The 16,694-nt window shown below is 34.5% G+C and overlaps 1 protein-coding gene across 27 annotated transcripts in view; it reads left to right on the forward strand.

Annotated features, from left to right (window-relative positions):
• Nucleotides 1–16,694, forward strand: part of RIMS1 (regulating synaptic membrane exocytosis 1) — a 350,587-nt gene that overhangs the window by 194,967 nt on the left and 138,926 nt on the right. For all 27 annotated transcript variants that reach the window (XM_074895864.1, XM_074895868.1, XM_074895888.1 and 24 more), the window contains 4 exons: nt 2,759–2,826; nt 3,542–3,652; nt 5,809–5,908; nt 10,259–10,382. In XM_074895864.1, the coding sequence (XP_074751965.1) occupies nt 2,759–2,826; nt 3,542–3,652; nt 5,809–5,908; nt 10,259–10,382 (403 nt within the window). The remainder of the gene's footprint in view (nt 1–2,758; nt 2,827–3,541; nt 3,653–5,808; nt 5,909–10,258; nt 10,383–16,694) is intronic.

Raw genomic sequence — 16,694 nt, forward strand, 5'->3', positions numbered from 1 at the left:
AGAGGGATTAAAATACACAACCTGAAGGAAGGGCACCAAAGCCAAGAAGCAGAAGGAGATAGAAGATGGACAATGGCAACAAAATGGATGGGGAAGAAAGGCAGAAATGGGTAGGTAGTTGGTGAGGACGGGACAGTTAGCATATTAGCTAAGACAAAAGACATATGAGAGGATCTTGCTACAGCAGGAACTTGGTAGGGAAGAATTCTGGATGCATAAATCAAGGGGTCATGGATATGCAATAATGAAGAGGAAGAGCAGCAAGGAATCGGGGATCCAGAAGTTGAAGCTGGGAAAGGAAGAGAGCAGGGAGTAATGGGGACAAGAGCAGAAATGTTTTTGAACCCTTGGACACACACACCTGCATGCCAGAGCTGATATTTATTCCTGCCTGAATATTTCTCTATTGCTGAGCAAATAGCTGTGAAACGTGGAAGTCATGTGTTGTTGTGGCAAGCCAGCTCACACAGGGGAGAATTGCTTTTTGGGGTTACTGTTGAGTCCATTACTGAAAATTGTAGAGCTCTGTGCCGCTGGTCCCAGCTTACTGCCAGCACTTGGGGTGGCAGTCAGTCTGGTTCATGGACTTGTTGTTGTTCTTGTTGCAATTTGGAAGTCTATAAAGGTGCAAGGAATGATACTAAATATAAAACTAAAAGATCTTTAATGTGAAGTTAAGGTCTCCAAATTGCAGAATGACAGTAGCTAATGCAACCGCAAACTACCTCATGTGGTTATGCTTATGATAATAATAAGCTATTTAAAAATAAACTTGTGAATATGATCATGTAGTTGTAAGCTCTTAAAGGTTGTACAGATTATAAAGAGTGGTATAACTTGTGTTTCATAATCAGCATCTAAATATTTGTGGAAAAAAATAAAAAATAATAAGCTTCATGCAAATGTGTTTTTTATCTTGATAGAAGCAAATTTTATTTGGGCTTCTATTGAATGCCTGTGTGCTACTAAGAGTAGTGATCTAACAGTAATATTACAGAGATGTGTTTTATAAAATATGATAGTGAAGATGTATTGTCTGAAGTGTATATAATAAGTAAAATATGTTTTCCGAGGACATAGAGCATATGAAAAGTGCAGAGGTTATTGACAGTAAGTATCTGACTTTAATGATAAAGTAGGATTTTTACCCAGTGACTTTTAAATGATCACTAAAAACTTTGTAGCAATATTGTTAGAAAAATGCGTGAGTAGTTGTTCTATAACAAAAACCTAACTCTGCAATGTAATAATTTAAAGACCTGAAAAAAAAATCACTTATGAATTAAAAAAAGCAGTATTATCAAACTAACATATTTCAAATGACCAAGGTTCTCTCCCAAAGTAAGTGTGAAAAATGCCTGAAGTACAGGTATGGATATAAACCTCAGTGAGAGGTGACTTTATTTCCTTCAGGGTCTAAAACCAATCTCTGAAGTGATAGTTTATATTTTGTTTTGGTGTGGGTTTTCTTTGTTCATGTGTTTAAAGGCATTGTAAGCTAAATGGCAGAATCATCTACTTTTTCTCATATAAAATTGAAAAATATCTCTTGGTTCCTTCAGATCAAGTACTTTTGTATACTTTTATATACTATTGCTATTGAAAGAAAGCATTAGAAAGAGTTGTTCTCATTTCTAATGACACCGTTGCGCTTTTGTTAATACGCTGTGGCTATGCCCAAAGGGATGAAATAACACCAAGGTTCGGAGCTCACAGGTATATTCTGTTTAAAACAAGTGCTGTCACAGAAATCCTTCAGACTTGTTTCTACTATATCAATCTCACATTTACCCTTATTTTGCATCTATTCTAGCCTGCATCATTCTCCTATGTCCTTCCCAATATAACCTGCAACCTTCCTCTTTTTAAAGAAAATTGCACTCTGAATTACATTTTTTCCTCTTGCAATTCCTGCCTTGTCCTTTTCCATTCTTGGAGTGCAGTTACATCAGTCCTTTATCACAGACAACCGCCAGTGAACTTGGTAGTTTTTTGCTACCAACTCAGCCTTCTACAGCTGTAATATATTATGTCAACCTGTGGTTTCCTCAGCTTTTCATAAATTCATATATACTCTCTGCTGCCTTTTCTCCCAAACCCTACCTGTAGTTCCCCTCCTTGGCCTAATAGGCCACTGTAATTAGTGGGTTTATTCTTGGGGTACATAGTATATAACTTTGTCCCAAGTGAAATGAAAGATTGCAACCCCATATCTGCTGTCAGTACTACTTGATCTATTTGTGTGGCTTTACCGGTTCCTGTGCCTCTCTGTCTATACGGTACTCCTTGTCACAGTACTGATAACTGCTTCATAGATTCTTGAGTGTGGTTGACTGTTCTGTCCTTAACTATAGCTAAGTGCCTATTTTGTGGAGTATTCTCTCTTATGTCATCATTAGCTGTAGTCCTATGTGTTTGTTATGGAGATGGGGAGGAGGGCTGTGAATGGGGTGCATTGGGTCCATTCTTGGAAGATGACTGGGGAAAGTAAAAAACATCTGGAGTGCACAACCCATTCTGAGGTGCACTTTCTGAAAAAGCAGAAGTCCAGATAAATGCATTATTACATGTTTTTGTTTTTATATTATTAGGCTATATTGTTTTCAGGTTCATATAAGTTAATTTGAATCGTAATACTGGTTTTGTATTTGCTTCATCAAACTAATGCACATTAAAATTCATGCATGCAGAAATAATCATTCATGTTTCTTTCTCTGTTTGAGAGATTACACATTTCTTTCTATTCATATTCTTCCAGGTGACTTGGATTATTACTGGCTGGATCCTGCCACGTGGCACAGCAGGGAGACATCCCCTATTAGTTCGGTAAGGAACAGGAAAAAAGAGGTTCACGAGTATGAATTAAAATGTTTTCTGATTATTTCAGTTCAGCATAGATATTTTGTTATAAAAAGATATTCTATAGAAATTGTATGACATTTTGGTTTAGTGGATCATGGAAATTGAAAGCAGAAAGAAGTTTTCATCAAAATGTATACTAGTAAAATTGCCTGAATTTTAACTTGATTTTATTTCTTTAGAGACATGATACTAGTTTTCACTACACACTACAAAAGCAGCTGTGAGTGTGATGCTGCTCTGAGAGAGATTAGTGACGACTTCTATTGACTTGGAGTGGGAAAGGATCATTTGGATTTTTATTATATAGTGAGCCCATATGGTAGAGCTGTATAATATTTATATTATTCTAAAGAACAGAATTTATGAATGCACTTTTTAGGGTCACGGAATTTAAAAGTAAATGCTTTATTTTATTACCTAAGGTATGTTTTAAATGTTTAATTGTATTGAACTTTGAATTGTGTTATAATTCTACCTGCAGAGATAGTGGGCATAAAATATTTATAAATATTTAAAGTAAATATTTAATGAAGCCAGAATCCAAAAGATACAATAATAGAAAGCTTGAGTACAGTATGTAACACATCTGAAGGTTGTTTGTGTCTACCATGACATAATGATCCAGAAATACAAGAACGTGATTATGCTTCTTTAATTCTATTGCTCGTTTTTTTAACAGCATCCCGTAACGTGGCAGCCTTCTAAGGAGGGAGATCGATTAATTGGGCGTGTTATTCTTAACAAGAGAACAACCATGCCAAAAGAATCAGGTGCATTACTGGGGCTAAAAGTAAGTGTTAATGGTTTACGTGCTAAATGAAAGAAACTTCACTGACCTTAGACCTAGAGGTCTAGCACATTAATCAGAGGACTCTACAATTATATGGTCATTTGACAAAAATATATTCCTCATTTTAGGATAGCTATACAGATAAATTATGAATATAAATGTATTTAATCCTTCTGTGCAGTCTTCCACCCATCCGTAGCAAAGGAACTGAACTGTTTTGATTAAAAAGTTTATGTTTATTCAGCTTCCTGTCTGCAAGACATCTACTGCATGTTGCAATGCGCTAGTGGAATCCGGCCTTTTCTAGCTCTACTGTTTGCATTTCAGAGTAGGGCTAGTGGTTGGACTCGGTGATCCCAGGGGTCTTTTCCAACTTGAATGATTCTGTGATTCAGTCAAGTAATTAATCTCATAATCCACACACATAAATGTCATCTGGATGCAAACATTTACAAACTCAGTGTTTAAAATCCACACAACCGTTTGGAAACAGAAATTTTGTAGAATGACACTATACTTTTACACAAAAAATTGGCAAAAAAACTTCTTAAAGCGTAGTAGAGATTATATTAAATGTGATTCTAGTCAATCTGGTGCCCCAAAATTAAGACATTGGCAACATTGTCCAGTTGATTTAAATCCCTAAATTAGTCATTTGTAGCAGATTTTTAGGTTCGTGTACCTAAATTGCCAGAACAGGTAAAAGAGGGTGCTACTTCTGAAGCTGGTGGGGAGTATAGTGTGCCAGTTCAAGAATTTCTCTTTTCATGAACTCCAAAGATAACTGAGATACTTTAATTTGGGTGTCTTCCTCTACCTACTGAGAATGACAGAAACAATGCAAAATACGAAACATTCCCATCCACTTAGGACTGAGTCTACTTCACAGGGCTCTGACACTAAACCACTCCTTGCGTGTTGTTGTCTGATAGTTCAGTCCCTCACATGTGTCAGAGATGTTGTTAGTTCTAGTCATGGTGGGAATTAAATCAGGAAAGAACCTTGTGAACTTGGTAATGGCATGTCCTAGATAAGAGCCATTTATCCACCTTAAAGTGAGATAGTGGAGCATGGAAATACAGAAGATGAGAACAGTTTCTAAGAAATGTCTAGTAGTCTGTAGCACAAGACTGATTTCTGCTGGCAGCAAGCAATTTTTTTAATATGTGAGAAAAAAGGTTGGTCCTAGTGAGAAAGGTAGATTGGAGAGTTTCTCTTCAATTTTTCAACTTTCAGTTTTGTATGATATGAACTAAGGCCCCTACTGATAAATTGTCTTGTGACATTGCCTTGTGACAACCTTGTTGGCAGGTAGGCTTTGGGATCTTCTTGGGTATATATCTGTATCAAAGCTCCTACTAGTTAATGTGATTGCAACATGGGGAAATAATACCTAATGAACCAGCATTCCACTGTTTTGTTTTATTATAAACCTCCTCCCATGATATTCCTGACAAAAAAAAACCTGCTGGAGGGAATAAGTTGGCTAAAGAGAATAGCATGTCAGCAAGACTACATTTTATTGGTTTATATTTTATTAAAAATCTAATCTCTTGAAGGCATCTTTTTTTTTCCTGATTTTCCTGGTCTCCATATCATGCAGTCATCTTCAAAAATACCTCTCTTCAGTTTTGTTTAACAAAAGCCAGAAGTTGCTGTTTTGTCTTGTCATGTCCTTGAATGAGAGGGCCTGGATTTTAGCAGTAGCAAAATTCTTATGAATTGTTTGCACATGTTTCATAGTAGTGTATTTGCTAAGTTTTTAGTTGTACCAACTGCATTTTGGGATTTTTGTATGTTTGATTTTACGTGCACTTGCAATTTAAACTTAAGCACATGACAGATAACGTGGCAAAAAGTCTGTTTTCTTTCTGCAACAAACATAGATACTAGCAAACAGCATAAGATTGCCTAGTCAAACACATTAAAAAGAATATCAATTTTATTCATTCTGTGTCAGCTTCTTTTCAAGTAGATCTGGCCTTTTTATATCTTTCACTTTGTCTTTAAGCCTCTGTAAAGCCCAAATTGACAGTAGGTTTGCTTATGCAGATTTTAAATTTAATTTTTAAAATAATGTGAAAACCAATCGTGTGTATGTTTATGTTTGATCTGATGTTTGTGACTTGGAAACTCAAAAATTTATGATTAACCAGGTTGTTGGAGGAAAAATGACAGAATTAGGACGACTCGGTGCCTTCATTACCAAAGTGAAGAAAGGTAGCTTGGCTGATGTGGTGGGACATCTCAGAGCAGGTAAATCGATCAATTGCATATAAAATATATTGTCTTTTAATTATGCCTTTTTGTAGTGCAGCTGTTAATTTATATTAACATTGGTCATGTGATATGCTAGTATTTTTTTAAATACAAACTGTAATGTATGGCATGCCACAGTTGTCTATATTTCTAATTTATTATTAACTCTAATTGCTTGGAGGCATGAGCAAAATACATCAGTGCTGTTGTCAGGACTGAATGTCACCGGTAATATTTTTGCTTGCTAGCTCATTAGCTGCTTGTTACACTCAATAGAAGCAATGAAAACGTCTGTTTCATTGTGGCAAACAAAACTCACTTCAGGTACTCTATGTGCACTACAGTGTCACCTAGAGGATGATGCGCTGTGTATACAATGGACTTTATTAGTGCTTCTTTCAATGTGAATTGTTACAAATAAAAATGGAAAACAACCCAAGAAAATAATCTTAAAATATTGCATTTATATAATATGTATAGATTGCACTTACAAATAAGTGGCTGTGCTGTTGGCACTTTTCAAGCTTCTAAATGAAGCGAGAATTGTGCACAACAGTTGGTTTTCAAAGTTATTTCTTAGCGGTTTATATTTTTACCATGGCTCTAAGCAACTAGTTTCCAAGTGTTGTCTTAACAAACCAAAATCCATGCAATGCCTTCTTAGGAATCTAGAAGCTCCAGTGACAACTTGTATGAATTTAGGATATTTGCATGAAGCAAATAATAATAAAGAAGTAGAAAGATGATGAGTCTCTAAAATTATCCTACTTTGGTTTTGAAATTTGTTTTTTACCAAGTCAATATATATGGTGTCGATAGGACCAATTATTGTAGTTTTTTATATGTTTTAACTGCAGATTATAATTACAGAAAATAATTTCTCTCCACTAATCTTGAACTATTTGGATTGAAATACATTTTCAATGTCTGATCTAGATTGTCAAGGCTATTTTTAATTTCTAAAAATATTTTTAGAGCTAAAATAATTTCACAGGAAAAAAACCCATTGTTTTGTGCGTGTTTTAGATTAATGAAAGTCTATTCATCCTATTGTAAGGGAATAAAACACACACAAAAAAAGCATGCATGAGTCCTTGCTGCTAGGGAAGCATGCTTTTTTGTCTTTATGAAAAGCCTCCAAAATTTGGCTAATTGATAAATCTTTGAGTAATTGTACAAACGTTATAAATTTTAACAAAGACGAACAGGAAGTCTTGCATAAAGAACAGAATAACCCAGTGCAACAGTAAGCACTGGGAGCTGATCATCTAGAAAGCAGCTTGGTAGAAAAGAGTCTGGAGGTTCCACAGGACAGTAAGTTGAACATGAGTCAGCAAAGTGCCCCTGCAGCAAACATCAATCATGTACAGGGCTGTATTAGCAGGATTGTCACCAGCAGGTCAGGAGAGGTGGTTGTTGCTTTCTGTTCAGTGCTTATGACGCTGTATCTGGAGTACTGTGTTCACTTTGGGTTCCTCTAGTGCAAGTGAGATGATGACAAGCTGGACGAGGTTGGGCGGAGGGAAAGCAAGTTGATTAAGGGTCTGGAGGATATGGCCTATAAGAAGCTGAGAGAACTGGATTTGTTCAGACTGGCAAAGAAAAGACTATGGTACAGTCTAATTCTTGTTTTTACCTGGCTAATGGGAGTCCATAGAAAACCCAGAGCCGGACTGTTCTCAGAGCTGCACACTGATCACACAAGAAGCAATGTGCACAAGCTGGAACGAGGGAGATCCTGTTTGTGATTTTTTTTTTTTTTTTTCTTGTATCTAGAGCATATAAAGGCTTGGAAGAGGTTGCCCAGAGGAGATGTTGCATATCCTTTGTTTGAGATACCCAGATCTCATCTGCTCAAATCCCTGAGCAACCTGGTCTACTATTTGATGTTGGCCCTATTTTGAGAAGGGGTTGGAACTAACTGACCCCCAGTGGTATCTCCCAATCCGAATTACTATTTTAGAAATCAGAGAAATTTTAGAAATTCAGACTATTTAGAAATTCAGAGACTTGCAGCATAAGTCTGAAAACTTACGGTCTCTGCAGAGCACGCATCAGTTAAGTGGGGGTAGAATGCAAGACACATTAATATTTATTTCTAGAGGCATCTAAGATATCCTGAGATATATGCCTTACCAGCAGAAGTGGCTCCATAAGGGTGCAGGGTCCTGTAGGTTCTGCCAGCCAGTTTTGTGCAGATATCTTGGTTATCCTAAACATCTACATTGTAAGGTCTCTAACAGCTCTTTGACTGACTGACTTGCAACTCTGGACTGCTACACTGGGTCTTAAGACCAAGGAATTCATCTTACCTGAATTTGTTGCAGTATATCACAGGATCATAGAATGGTTGAGGTGGGAAGGGACCTCTTGAGATCTCTAGTCCAACCTCATTGCTTAACCAGGGTTGGTTAGAGCAGGTTGCACAGAACTGTGTCCAGTTTGATTTTGCATATGTCCGACTTCTGAATGTCTGGTTGGTGTTTTTCTGTTTCCATGCCTGTTGCTGAGAGCAGAAGGCAGAATGTGAGCCTTATAGACAGCATCTTAGATGAAAGAAACAATGTAAAAAGGCTTGACTGGTCAAAAAAGAACTGGATAAGCTAAGCAAAAGGTGTTTATCTGGTTAGAACTATCAGTAGTGTCATTTCACCCGAATCTCCATTTGAATCTCGTTTTCATTAAGATTAACTGGAGCCACTTCTGTGAAGTCAGAATTCTAACTATGATGATCTTATGTTTAATGATCTTGGTGATTCTTTTTTTAACTTGTTTGATCTTCTAATGACTATGAAAAGTGAAAAAGCTGCTTAAGTCCTCTAAAATTGTGATACAGGCACTTTACATGTTCTTATTCAGGATTCTCAACCATATTGAACCTATTTTGTCTCTTCAAAATGTGATAGATTCATTACCGTGTAAATTAGATTTAAATCATGTTACATATTTAGCATATAACCCTGTCTGGTTTTGCCATTAAGTTATAACTGTTGTGAAGCTGGCCACATCTTGTTCCTTTTAATGCTGGGGAGGCTTTTGTAAATAAAGCCACTTCTGTTTAAAGAAATCAATTTTTCTTTTAGGGAAAAACAACATGTTAGATTGTAACAGTTGGTAACCTCAAAATACAGTCAAAATTAAAGAAGAAACTCTGTTTTCACTGAGTTGTATAAATTTTAAATGTTCCAGTTCCTGTTCCCCCCTGACTTAAGATTATGTAATAAATATACAAAATATTTAAAACAGTTTCAGCTAAACAACATGGTAGAAACCTAAACTTAGGTCAGCAGGCATTCATTGTCTGTCGTTAGCAAATATTCATGTTTTAAAGAGTGCCAAAATGGTTTGAAAGCCAGTGGAATACTCTGTGGAGTCCTGTCTTAGAAAAGTATATGCTATTTGGAAAAAAAGGGCTGACAATCTCTGAACATAAAGAGAAATTGAAACCATGTGTTTTGGTAGATAGGACTTCTATTAGGATAGTTTTCCTTGGCTTATTAACAAACTCAGATCTGATCATTTGGCTTAGATCTCCTCAGAAGGGAGCAAAGCCAGCAGCTGATTGCTCCTGACTGAATCTGATAAATATAAAGTCATGGTCAATTAAAAAAGTTATTTGTGGCATCAGATAGTGATTGTGAAGTTTTGACTGCTGCATATGATGGGGTATGAGTGTAAACTTACCCTATGGTTCTTTTTTTTTAGAAACTATACTTCAAGATTATCACCTTTTTATAAGACCTAAAAACAATATAATGACCATGCTATTTAAATTCCAGAAATGGCAAGCTGAAAAAAGAAAGTTATCTAAATAACTTCCACATCATGTTTTCCTTTCTGTCTCCCCTAACATCCTCAGGAGGCAGTGACTCATTCCTTGCTTTTATTTTTGCTTCATTTGACACAGGCAGTGAAGACTGTCCTTATAGAGAAATTGAAATGCACAGTATATAAATTGTAATATGTCATGATTTTTAAAGGCTTAAGGGTAGGTATTTATATTTTTTATTGTTGAAGATTAACCTGTTTCCAAAGTTTGTTACTGGTAGTTAATGAAAGACCTTTTTAAAAGATTCTCTCATTTCTTAGCACAATAACAGGTCCTGTATTACTTTGGAAATACTTAATATGTTTGTGCAAGTGATTTCTTTAATATGTTTTGTGTGTACAAATTGTAGCTGTTCTGAGAAAGGAGCCTTGATAGTGTCTCAAAAACCTTTTCTGGGTTTCAGCACAGCTTTTTAATTTATTTCAGGCAATGTTACTTGGTTATATATATTTAATAAATGTTTTGCACTTTTTTGTGAATGAATAAGAAAATGAGATAAACTTCTCTTTAAATTCAAGGGGATGAAGTCCTAGAATGGAATGGTAAACCTTTGCCTGGAGCTACAAATGAAGAAGTTTACAACATTATTTTAGAATCAAAATCAGAACCTCAAGTTGAAATTATTGTTTCAAGGCCTATTGGGTAAGGCTAAAGACTTGTTTCTTAAGCACAGTTATTACTTATACTAATGGGACTTTTTAAGGGACTATTTGTGAGTTCATTATTTTTTATCTCTTATTAATGGAACATGGTTCACTTTCTACTAACGTTCTCCTTATGCCATTTTCTTCACTGACATTTACAATCTTGGATCTTTGCAATGATATATATATAAGTATAAATGGTGGTCGATGTACTAACACTTTTGCAACTGTCCAAGGAAAATGGTTTGATCAGGTGGACCTGTACATGAGAAAAATCTGGTTTTTTTCATGCTTTTAGCTTCACTAAATCAGAATAACTTATGAGTATTCATGAGTAGAAGGAAGCATCAACAAACATTGAGCATTGCAGGGTTTTAGTAAGTCTAAATGTTAGTAAGTCTAGTGCTAGTAGGACTTTAAAAAGGCCTCCTTTAAAGAGCTAAAAAATGGAAAAGACTGTATGACACTGTCATCAAGATCAAAAGTGGAAACAAGAAGTTTCATCAAAAATTAACATTAACGTGTTGTGTTTACATTCTTAATTTTTATTTATTTCAAATCCAGGTTTGGGGTTTTATGATAACAATTCTTATATTCTTGATTTCCCAAATAACCCTTAAAAAGATCATAAGATCTGTTTGAATTGATAAGATTAGTGGAGTTGGCCCTGCATTTGTCACAATTGTTTTAGTGATATTCTACATTCCTTCCCCAAACACAACTCTATTGGGACTGTTTTGAGCTAAGTCTTACAGGATTGAATATGAATCATATATTGTAAATCCACATTTATATTGTGGAACAGAGTCACGTGATTAACAATAAAAAGTGACTCTTGGCTAGTTTAAAAAAAAATAAAATTAAAAGGATTTAAATCTCTCTGTAGCTTGTCACCTTCCCAGATTTCATATGCACTCACTCTAAGTGTCTAAATAGGTAGACAGTAAACTGTTTCCTTCTTATGAATGCATGATTATTTAATTTTGTATTTTCTAGTTTTCATGCTAATTACAATTTTTATCTTTCTCAAATATGATGTTTTCCATTTTAGAAACAGAAAACACGATTAGTTTTCTTTCTGACTAAACCATTCTTTTCCATTTATGTGAACATTAGCTTTTGATATTTGGTTTTGTCTATACTGTGCAGGTGTAGCTATATTTTACAAAGGAGTTCTGCCTTCTTAATGGCAATCGCTATTAAAAGTACTTAAATAAAATTAACATTTGTTGCTAATTCCAGTTATGAGTTTGACCTTCTAATTGAAAATGAAAGCTTGATGCAATAATAGTGGTTGTTAAAGGCTAAAATTACCACCCAGATGGAGACTGTGGGGGAGTAGAAACCTTATTTTGTATTCTTTAGTTGGATAAATTAAGAGGTATTCCTGACTGAAAATTGCAAATTCAGTCCTCCATCTTTGTAATTAAAAATAAAATGCCATAAGGAGATTTTTTGAAGTCTAGCTTTTATGTTTAAATCAGCAGAAATAAAATATGTTGATACTGGACCTGACTTGAACCCCATGTCTCAGTTAAAGAAAACCTGAAAATAGATTTGTACAACTGATGTAAAATAAAGTACTAGATTAGTATTTTAAATAATGAGCTTCAGATATATTTGTTGCTATCAGTATGTTTGCAAATGCTGTGTATCCTTAAACTTTTAAGATAACTTCAATATTAAACCAGTTGACTTATTTTAGTTTATGAATTTGATAAATCTGATAGCTTCAAAAAATTACATACAAGGTGACCACATTCCAGTGACATATTCTTGAAGAAAGATCAAGAGGAAAATCCATAACTGTTGAACGGAGGCATAAAACATAAAGGACATTTAAAATCAAAGAATGTTTCTGTATCTGAACAGTGATTTTTACACTAAAAAAGTGCACACAGAAATAGTACCAATAAAATGTCAAGTTTTCCTTTGGATAACATGCATATTTTTTCCAGACATAGGCAGAAGTAGAGCACATGAGATTGTGCTTTTATTTTGAGATAAATGGAGTCTTGGCATGGAGGTTTTTACATGCTATAATAACACTATTGCAGAATTGTATCTTGATTTTTTTGTTTGTTTGAGGGTCAGGTGGGTTTTTTTGGAAAAGAGCAAATAAATATCTCAAAGTGACTAGAATATATAACTTTGAAATGTAAAGGTATTTTCTTTTTCTAATAGTAATGAGTCATGGTCCTGTTTTATGTCAGATTGAGATTGTCTGTCATTTTAAAAGAACAAAAAAATATCAGATATTGTATGATGAAGGAAACCCTGATATTAGTTAACAAAAAAGAACATGCTACACAGGATTTTCTTTTTCTTTTAATAATTATAATTAGTGTAAATTGTTTTACATAATGGAAAATGGTTTACTTGCATTAATAGATTACTTTTTTCCCCCCAGCTTCTCCTTGTCTTGTTATCCAAACAGTGTGATTATTTCAAATTCATTTTATTTAATCCAACAAATCTAGTGTATCAGTTTTGTTGATATCGATCTACTTTAGTTGCTGACTCATCAAAAGTCAAGCTGCTTGATACAGCATTAAGTGGTAATCCATTACACCTAAAATTCCTGTGAGGAAATAGGTTCCCGAAAGACCTGAAAAATGATACCTCGTCTGCATAATTTAAGTGTTTTCATCTCTCAGTATTAATAATGCAGATAGTGTACCAGCACTTTTAATGGTCTTGATTTAAAAAGTCCTAGCATATTAGGTCTAAAAAGCCCAAATATGACACAGTTTGTCTTAAGTGAATAATGGGAGGACTGGAAGCCCACAGATTAGACCGCCTATAAATCAGACTGCCAGTTACAAAATTTATGTCTAAACAATTTTCTCAGTCTTGTAAGTTTGGATTTCTGTGTCTACCAGCAAATGTAATTTTGCATAATGGATATTTGTAGGATGTTTATTAGAGAAAAATGTGAAACATGTAACGCTATTAGCAGATGAAGGCATAACAACAATAAACAGTATAACCACAATACTACCGTGAAAACTCCATAGAAACTAATTGACGCTAATGATTGCCACATAAGGTAGATAAGAAACCTATAAAAGTAGAATTAATGGGTTAGCTAACTAAATATGAGGGGAAGAAGTACCTATGAATATGCATACAACGTGAGAGGTGGTTAATATAGGACAGCGTAGAAAACTCTCTGGCAGTATGCTTTTTTGAGAAGGAACCTGACATCATAACAAACTCACCGTCTCGTGTGCTCTTGTGAGATCTATGGGATAGCTCAGGTAAAACAAATGTTTTTTCATTTATCTCTTGTTTTCTTTGTCAGATGCTAGCTATCTTTGCTTGGATTTCCACAGATAATATTACCAAAATTGTTGTTTCTCTGGTATGATTCAGTGACTGCTCCTGTGCTCTAGATCCTCACAAGGAGGTTGAACCTCTATCATAAACCAGGCAGTACAGAATTACAGTGAGTTGCTCAAGTAATGTAATTAGTGCAAACTGCAGCTTGATATACAGGTTCTGATGGGAAGGAATGGTTTTGGAAATAGGAGGGTGAGCATTGGGAACAGGTACTCAGAAATTCTGAAAACTCTATAGGGTGTAGAGGATGATGTTTTTGTCTCTACAACAACCAGATTTGGTTACAACCAGATCTGAATTTGATTTGTCTTCAGTGATCAAGCTCTTGACTATAGCCTTCAGAGAAGTTACAGCTGTTCCTGTGTTTTACAAAATAGTTATCCTCACAAACCATGTATCTGCCCAGAGTAGTCTCAACCTAAGGTATAGTTTGGTTTAATTTATTAATTTATTGAGATGTGGAAGAATCAGACATAAGATAATCATACGTAACATCACATAAGACCACAAAAAACCTTTGCCTTCCAAGGTAGAGATATAAGGACAAAGTTCGATGTTGGCAGCTCTTTTCTGGGTGTGTGTCTGACATTTTTCTGATGTTCACATTGCTCTGAAAGGGGAGTAAAATTTTTTTACTATTTTAAATAAGAGATGGTGCAACTTCTTACTTTGTTTTTGCCATTTGCTTTTACTAGTCTCGTTTTGAATATTTTAAGTCATGAATTACTATTTCTTCTGAAGAGCTTTTTTGTAAAACATAGTGCCAGAATATTTTCTGCAATCCAAAAATAGAAGTAGGCTAGATAAGACTAATTTTCTTACATAACAGATTTTAGATTATAGTTTCTCTATAGAATTTTCATTCTTTAATTAAAATGCCAACATTAAAAAAAATACCGCTCATACATTTGACAAAGTCTCATGCACCGGTTATTTTAGTTTTGTGCATGTAATATTTAAGAAATTATTATGTAAACTGGATTACTGAATTTGTAAGAAATTCACATATAGACAGAAGCATAGCTTTGAATTAATTCATGTATATTTTGAAATCAATAATAGATTGCAGAACTGTTTCAGAGCTTGTTAGAATACCATGAGTTTGGTGATCAGTACTGTATTGCATCTTAATTTATTTCTTTCTTTTAGTTTTGTGTCTTTGCAGTTCAGTGCGGAGCTGTACCTAAACAAGATAAATATATTGGGGAAGAGATTTCCTATCTAATTTATATATATATATATATGCACATATGTACACACATAAACACATGCATTTTATATATATTAAAAATATATCTAAATAATACATTTTTATACATAAATTTTATATATATATTTTAAAAAAATCTGTCCACTGTACTAAAGTTTTAGAGATTTCAAATACCATTTCTATTGCAAACCATCCATTTTGTCTAAAGTTGACATTTATGTTCTAGCTTCTACTGTTCCTGTCAGCTTTTCATAAGAATAACAAGTTTAGAAAAAGAAATTTAAAAAATTTGTACTTTCAGTTCTTTCATATCTGATGAGTAAAGTCTTAAGAATGATCTGATTATTTTTGTCATTTACCTTTAACTAGTGAGGACTTTTGTATCGCCAGCTCAAAGTGAGGAAATTACTCTTCACTCGATCTTTTTTTTTTTTCATGATGTGACATCTTCATTCCAGTATCTTTTTTCGTCTTGTAAACTGTGTGGATCCGATTCTCATGTGGATTTATCATTAGATTTTTCTGTGTCAGTCTAATAATGTGAAGGTGCCTTAGAGTAAGTATATATCAATTCTTAAGTGCTTATATATGTAATTAATATCTGAGGCTTATTTTTCTACTATATTGTCAACAATACAGAAAAAATATCCGAACAAAATTCAATTTTAGTGTCTTTCTTCACCCACCCAGGGATTACGAAACTTGACACTGTATGTTGCACTTTCCATGTTGAAACACTCCTTGCACACATGAGCCTTCATTTAGATATCCTAAACATGATGTTATTATGAGCAATGCTGTACTGCAGATGATTGCGTTAATATTCTAACACAAGAAAACAGTACAAACTTAATGTTGCATTGAACAGAAAAATCAGTTTGAATACTGTAAGTAAATATTACAGGCTGCTGAGAATTGCCCTGAAAAGAGAGAAAACATTAAGAGGAAGAAGTCTGGACAGCAGCCCTGCTGTGCAACAGATTGTGAATCTCTTTATATGTTTTGTACTATGCCATGTCAAGAATGGCAGTTATACTTCCATGAATCTTGAGGAAACTACATCACTCTTGAATTACAAAGTCAATGCAAAGAAGCACATTCTTGTTTAGTGATGTGAGATGTAAGCTGATATGAGGCATTAACTTGGAGCTGAAATAAGTTTTTTTGAAACACAGACGCCACAAGTTTAAATTGCAGGACATCAAAAGCAAATTTAAGACTAATTGATTTGGTACTGTTACATTCTTTTTCTGACTTAAGTGTCTGTTTCTTTTTCACAAGTGACTTATATACCTGGGAGTCTTAGTTTTACTAACTTCCAAGACAGCAAGATAGTGTTTCACTGAACACAGAAATGCCTGCATACCTTTAAAATGCTTAGCTTTAGACTTAAAATCTTGTAAATGTTCTTCAGAAATGTTATTTCAGTTCCAATTTTGGATTATTACGTGTAGATGACTATATTTTCAAGTAATTCACGAAAAGCTTTGTTTACATTTTCCTGTTCTGCCACTTTGCCAGCATTTGTACAATACCAGTCATTTCTTGCTCTTGCAATGTATTTTCAATGACTGCTGAGAACAGAAGAGAGCCAGGAGCTAGCATGATCCAGATTTTGATGGAAGAGTAAATTTGTTGATGGCAAAATTTTTATAGATGTGTGCGGACTTAACCAGTTTGATTTTTCTTATGCTTGTATATGTGCTGGGTATGTGTATGTCCAAAAATGTCCATACCCAATCGTAATATAGTTTAATT

This window comes from Athene noctua, chromosome 1 (assembly GCF_965140245.1).
Source record: "Athene noctua chromosome 1, bAthNoc1.hap1.1, whole genome shotgun sequence".
NCBI lineage: Eukaryota > Metazoa > Chordata > Aves > Strigiformes > Strigidae > Athene > Athene noctua.